At 38.0% G+C, this 6,453-nt stretch overlaps 1 protein-coding gene across 1 annotated transcript; it reads right to left on the bottom strand.

The window, feature by feature from the left end:
* Window positions 1-764: 764 nt before the first annotated feature.
* On the bottom strand, window positions 765-2,958 carry LOC108976613 (laccase-12). The gene is made up of 2 exons (XM_018945831.1): window positions 1,179-2,958; window positions 765-1,112 (listed from the first exon to the last, which is right to left on the bottom strand). Exons 1-2 carry the CDS (start codon window positions 2,952-2,954, stop codon window positions 873-875), a joined length of 2,016 nt encoding a protein of 671 aa, XP_018801376.1. The 5' UTR covers window positions 2,955-2,958; the 3' UTR covers window positions 765-872.
* Window positions 2,959-6,453: the final 3,495 nt, after the last annotated feature.

Genomic DNA, 6,453 nt, shown 5'->3' with positions numbered 1-6,453 from the left:
AAAAAAAAAAAAAAAAAATAAAATAAAAAATTAAGATTCATCACTCAACAAAATTTTCTTGTGAAAATTTATTTTGATGGGCAATCTCCCTTTGGGATGGTCGTTAGGCTTCAATTCTTACACGAATTGAATAAAATATTCCATAAAATATTCCATGAAGTGGATAGTATGTGGACTAATTCGGGTCTTCTTTGATACTCTACTTCATGGGGTCTTCGGAGCACACTGTACGGCGTCATTGGTAAAGCGTCTTATCCCCTTGAGTAACGCTCGATTTACGGATTTATCGATTTTGCTGGGCGGGCAAATATGTAGACGCCAAGTATGAAAGTATCGTCGACTAAGTTGACGGAATCCCATGTATTCTTTTATAACGGTATTTTCTTTTTACTGGAAATGTTCTTTAATTAGGAACAGACAGGCTCGAAACAAGTTAGTTATCTAGCTTGCTATTTTTCTTTTCTGTGGAGTTGGCGATGTCATGAACCATGATAAGGAAATCGTTTACAAGATGGTTTGGAATTTTAGAGGCTATGTTGTATAAATTAATGGGAAGAAATTTTCTATTTAGTTTATATCTTTTATCTTAAATTTTTGATATTGATATATATTTCTAACTGTTATCTATGTGAATAGACTAATAAAAAGCATCTGTATTTATTATAAATATATATTTTTATGAAACTTATTTATGGTGAAATGATAAATACATAAATACATTTCTTACATAAATACCTTCAATAAAAGCATTAGAAAGCCTTAGAATTAAAAATAAATAAGAATAAAAATAAATAAGTAAACACACATTTTTTAAGATTTCGAGAATGAGTGTACGAATTCCAAAATCACTCGACTTAGCATCACACATTTAATCAACAACGCAAACGCGGAGGCACCTCTTTTATCTGATGATCTTCGCCGACTTTGAAAACGCCAATCATGCCACGTACGGCCTGACTATCCAACGAACTGTGATACATCCAATAACCGGGATTGCTGCTGTAGAAACGTATGATCGCATAACCGAGCGGTGGCACCTGCACAGTGTCCTTTTGTATGGCATACTCATCGGTTGAACGTTGCAGCTGACCACGTCTATCGAGATCTCTTACCTGCGCGTAAATAATTTACAGTTAATAATATAAAACTCGCGCGTAATTCCATACAGAAGAGCTCACCTGTTTCTCGTTCACTATGCCGCCCAAAACATTCTGGCCCACCAAACGCACAGTGTAGCCATGCAAATGCACCGGTGTCGGTTCATTATTATTATTGACCAAAACGATTTCTATGGCACGATAAGCCGGTAAACGCACAACATTCGTGCAAATGCATTGCTGCGTTTCACAATTTAGACCTCTTGCCGCAAGCATTGAGCGATTGCAGTATACGCCTTTCTCATTGTAGAGACCGTTAGTTTGCAGTAGTGAAATTTTCGACATTTTAAAAGTGATGTCATCGATTTGATAGGACAAATCGGCAGCGCCAGCCGTTGCACGCGAACCGAACAATGAATAGTATGTGAGAAATTCGGTGTCTCGGTTCCATGGCACTTGTTCCAAAGCGCTCAAACCAACTGTGGCCACATTTGTGGCTTTGAAGTCAGCGCGAGCGCATTCACTTTTTTCGAATGATACAGTTTTCTTCAGGCGTTGCTCATAGTCGCCAACAGTGAGATACTCCCCATCATCATTATCGCAAAATGAAGTTTGCACCATCGGATTTTGTGGCACTGCGCGTCCTACGACGCTTTGATACGTCAAAATAGCGCCCTGGTAGATGTTGTCCTTGGCGCAATTCTCATAACCGCGCACCCTAATCCAGTAGCTACGCGCTTGCTGATTTGCCTGCAGCACGAAGTCGAAACGTTCGCCAGCTGTCATGAAAAAGCTATCGGCCAGCACCGGTACAATATCATTGCCATCCGTGCTAATCATAAGCATTCTATGGTTCTCTATTGAGAATTCAACAGGACAGTTGAAGACGCTATTGTAGACGACACGGAAGCGATGTCGCTTACCATTCGCTACCTGCAGGCGCTCGTAGCGATGTCGTGGATCGCGATCGGAAATACTCGAAGCATGATTTCTACCCTTACTATTGATGAGTAGATTCCGTACACGACTCATATCATTTCCGTAAATGTAGTCTTGTATAAGTAGTGTGTGCTCCGGCAAATCGAAGTCGTATAAGTAGGACTGTGGATCACTTTGCACCGGCTGCCGGATAATGAAAGCACCGCCAACACCCAAATTACGCTGTAAACCCACATGACTGTTATACCAGACGCTGCCCGCACGTTCTGCATTAAATTGATAGCGATAACCCTCAGCTGGCTGTATTGGATATTGTGTAACAAATGGTGCACCATCCATCTCCGGCGTACGGAGCATCGGCAAGCCGTGCCAGTGTATGCTGATCGGTTCGGTAAGGTAGTTGATGACATCAACCACAACTGTGTCCTCCACACACACCTCGATTGGTGGTGCGGGCAGCATTTGATTGATGGCTATTATGGGTGTGTACACACCATCACCGTAAATGCATTGCTGTTTCGGACAGGCCGCCTCGTTATTAAAGCAGCGCTCGCATTCGGCACTCGACGCCTGGTAATGGTGCACCACCAGCCGATAATAGCATGTGAGCGCTTGATTATTTTGACAGCGACGTTCGCAGGAATGACGTCCCTTGCTATCTGCAACACTGAAATTGTCTGACTTGAGATATTGGTGGCGGTTCGCATTGTCGAAATTGCGCGCTACTTGCTCGAAGTCAACGACGAGTCTTAGCTCGTCATCTGCAGTATGGGTGGTTGTTGCAAAGTCTGCTTCTTCTTCTGTATGTGTTTTTGTCTTCTCCTGCGCTGCTTTTTTAAATCCTTGTGCCACTGTTATCAGTAGTAGCGTTGTAATCGTAAACGTAGTTAAACGTTGTCGTACACATTCGATCTTCATTGTACCGTTGTTTTAGACGTACTGTTTTCAAAACAATTTCCTGACTCGAAAGAAAGCAGTGAATTTATTAATTTCACTTTCGCTTTCATTTTTATTCGCCTTCTCTTTAAGTCTTTCTTAAAAATAATTTAAAAAAGATGTGAGCATGGTTCGGCATTGCCACTGTGCGTTGGGCGCTTTAATTGGTATGCAGAAGACACCTGCCACACAATCGCTGCAGGGAATCCGCAAAGTGCGGGAGTGATGTCGGCATATTAAACACGCGTTACCAGAAACTATTGTTGTGCCAGCTTTTGACACCACGAAACGTAGATTTCATTTCGATTATCGAATTGAAGAGAAGTAAGCCGAGTTTCCCATTTAATATTCGCGCATTATGTCCGAGGTAGAGTTGTTTAATTCATTTATGATATTATTCTGCATTACTCACATGAAGACCCTACTTATTTCAAGTGGCTTTATGAAATTCAATTTAGTGATTATGTTTTGTTCTCAGTTGATAGATAGAGCAATCGCTTAGAAGTTAGTAAGGTTAACAGCAAAGTCGAATAATTTTTTCGAAAGTTGCAATTTTGTATTTCATTTACCAAAATGTATTGCAAAATTTTATATTCTTCCAATATGTTTCTACAGAGTATACTGGTTGTTTGTTTCACCTACCACTATTCGAGTTAGATTTTCAAGGATCATTCCAAAGAAAACAGGACTTTTGAATCTAGCGCCCCTGGTGGCGCCATCTTTATGTCAACTGGTGATTGTCCAGTGAGAATTCATTAATTGGAAGTAAAGTTATTGCGTTTTAAGTGTCAGTATGTTTGTGTTATTGGTGCGTAAATGAGCTCTCAACAAAGAGCCAACATTAAATTTTGTTTTAAAAATGCTGAAACTTTTACCGAAACGTTTCAATTGATGAAACAAGTTTATGGTGATGATGGCTTATCCCTCAGCAGAATGCACGAGTGGTTTCAACGTTTTCAAAGTGGTCGTGAGGACATAAATGACGATCAACATGTGGGCAAATCAAAATCCGTGATCACCGGAAATTCCATCACCGGAATTCTCATCAAACATCAGCCGAAATCATCATAGAAATTCATGGAAATAGAATTTATTGCATTGACCGAACATTTGGTTTGTTCCGCACAAATTGATTCACAACCAAAAACTGCTCAGAATCCAACATTCGAAGGACGATTATTTAACCAAAAATCACATTTTAACCATTAACTACTTCCGGTATTCACCTAATATGGCACCGAGCGACTTCTTCCTTTTCGGAAAAATGCATTTGCCCATTAACGGAAAGCGTTATGCACACGTAAGGGCCAATCCAAAGGCTTGCACCGAAGTATTATCGGCCATGCCGTCCAACGAGCTAAAACACTCGTTCGACATGCTTTTGGATCGTTCAAAAAGCTGTAGTGAAGCAGAAGGAGACTAGTTTGAATAAAATAAATTGATTTACTTCCCATAAATTAATTAAATTATTTAAAGAAATTCATTTTACGGCTAAAAGTGGAGAAAATCAGGAAATGTGGACGCTTCACAATCGCTCATTATTTTATTAAAATAAACTATTATTTTGTACCATCCTGTATTAGCATGATCACCATAGCCATATGTTGCGCCAAAAAGTATGCAATTATTTGTTTTGCATGAGAGTTGATCATTCAATGACAGCCCTTAAATTCCTATGCCAATTCATGCATTGAATTTTTAAACCACACATAACTTATAATAATTTTACGTAATCAATATTTATATATATTTTAGTTTTTTGCTTATTGAATTTTGCCTAAAATTCCTATACACATACCATTCTCAAACACTTTGCACTTTAAACAAATTTTAGTTACCACTGCAATTTATTTTCGCATCCGAAAAATTATTGTGCCATAAAAATTGCTTAATGTACCTTTAGATCATATGCTTTTGACAATTGCATAGTTTCTGCATCGCATATTACACGAACATTTGCTCGAGTATTTTATTCGCACCTACAAATACACGCTTTCATTTAGAATGCTTTTGTATAACAACAAACCTACATACATATATATGTACCTACAAGTATATATTTACATAAGCATTAGTTGCATATGCCGGAGATATTGCGCTGAAGCACGTTCATCTTGGCTAACTCCTTTGTTATGCAATCCAAAGAATTTTCGAAGAAGTGAAATGGCATGCACTTTTGTGTGTGCGTATTTATGCTTGTATGGCTGCAAGTGTATATACATACATATGTACATATATGCATCTATAAGTTGAGATATGTCTCTCCTAAGCTTGGTATTTATGAAATTGTGCATATTATTTATGCTTTGTCATTTTTCATAAAGCTATAATAATACAAGCATGCTGTTGAGAAATGTTTTTTTATATTTAGATTTAACTGTACTTTTGCATACTAGTTTGTTTGACATATGCATATATGTACATATATATATATATGCCTTTCTTATGTGCCAGGACTCAAAAGGTATTTGCAGTATTTGTTCTGACCGCCACAATAAACTATAATTTTTGTATATTTCGAAGTATTTTCTGTTAAGCACCTAACATCCTCTTTATTTCTATATATTCTTGTACAAAGTGGCGAAAATTTCACATTAAAACAATTTTTTTTTGCAATAAAATAAAAGCTAAAAAAAATAATAATTTTTTTGTTGAAAAAAGTTTGCCTCATCAGTGCGCTTTCCTGTGCAAGAAAAATATTGAATTTGTGTTAGCAACCGTCTCACTGTTTTTTCGTGCAGTTAGTATGAGAAGGTAGATGTAAAATGAGAGGCATATGAAAGCATCTCACGAACATTAACTCTATAATGAGTACTGAGTGCTCATTGTTTTCTTATGAGACTTGATTTGGATTGATGATTTTGTATGGTAGCCATGTGCTATAGTCATTCGATATCGACGGTTCTGACAGATGAGAAACCTCTTAAGGAGAAAAAGCCGTTAGCAAAATTACAGATCGACATCTAAAAAGTAAGGGAATCGATTCAACTAGTCACAGGGATTCTATGCAAACCATATGCTTTTATAGTGTTCCCGACATCTTCTGCCATAAATCTCTCGGCAAATTTGGTTGGTTGGTTGAGAAGGGTAGGCGTATGAGCACCAAAATGCGTGCCACCACACTTAGGCTTAATGATGAGCCTCTTGTCCTCCCGGGTGGTAAACAAATTAAGCCTTATCCAGCACCTCAGTGGATCGTGGCGAATTCAAAATGAGCTTTTTCAGTTTCGAAAGTCAAAAAGTTAAAGATAAGTTTTTAGAACCACTTCCAAAATTGTGCGCTGAAGACACTGAAATATTATAGACTTTCACGACTTAAGTTCCATTGGAGGTGTTTACTAACACTCGGCTGTATGAAAACTGAATACACCGAGACTTATAACCGAGTGATAACAGAAATGCAGTTGCTACCACAAAACTTTTTTCGTAAAAATAACAAAAATATAATTTTCGAAAATTTATTTATGCTACAAATGCCTTA

This window comes from Bactrocera latifrons, unplaced genomic scaffold (genome assembly GCF_001853355.1).
Source record: "Bactrocera latifrons isolate USDA-ARS-PBARC rearing strain unplaced genomic scaffold, ASM185335v1 scaffold_79, whole genome shotgun sequence".
Taxonomy (NCBI): Eukaryota; Metazoa; Arthropoda; class Insecta; order Diptera; family Tephritidae; genus Bactrocera; species Bactrocera latifrons.
Note: the sequence above shows the minus strand (reverse complement) of the source record. Positions and strands in the feature narration are given on the sequence as shown.

What these genes read in the sequence shown, in the direction of transcription:
- LOC108976613 (XM_018945831.1), bottom strand. Translation starts at nt 2,954, where the DNA reads ATGAAGATCGAATGTGTACGACAACGTTTAACTACGTTTACGATTACA. An exon ending in GCATAGTGAACGAGAAACAG is followed by an intron (nt 1,113 to 1,178) that starts GTGAGCTCTTCT and finishes ATTTACGCGCAG; the next exon opens with GTAAGAGATCTCGATAGACG.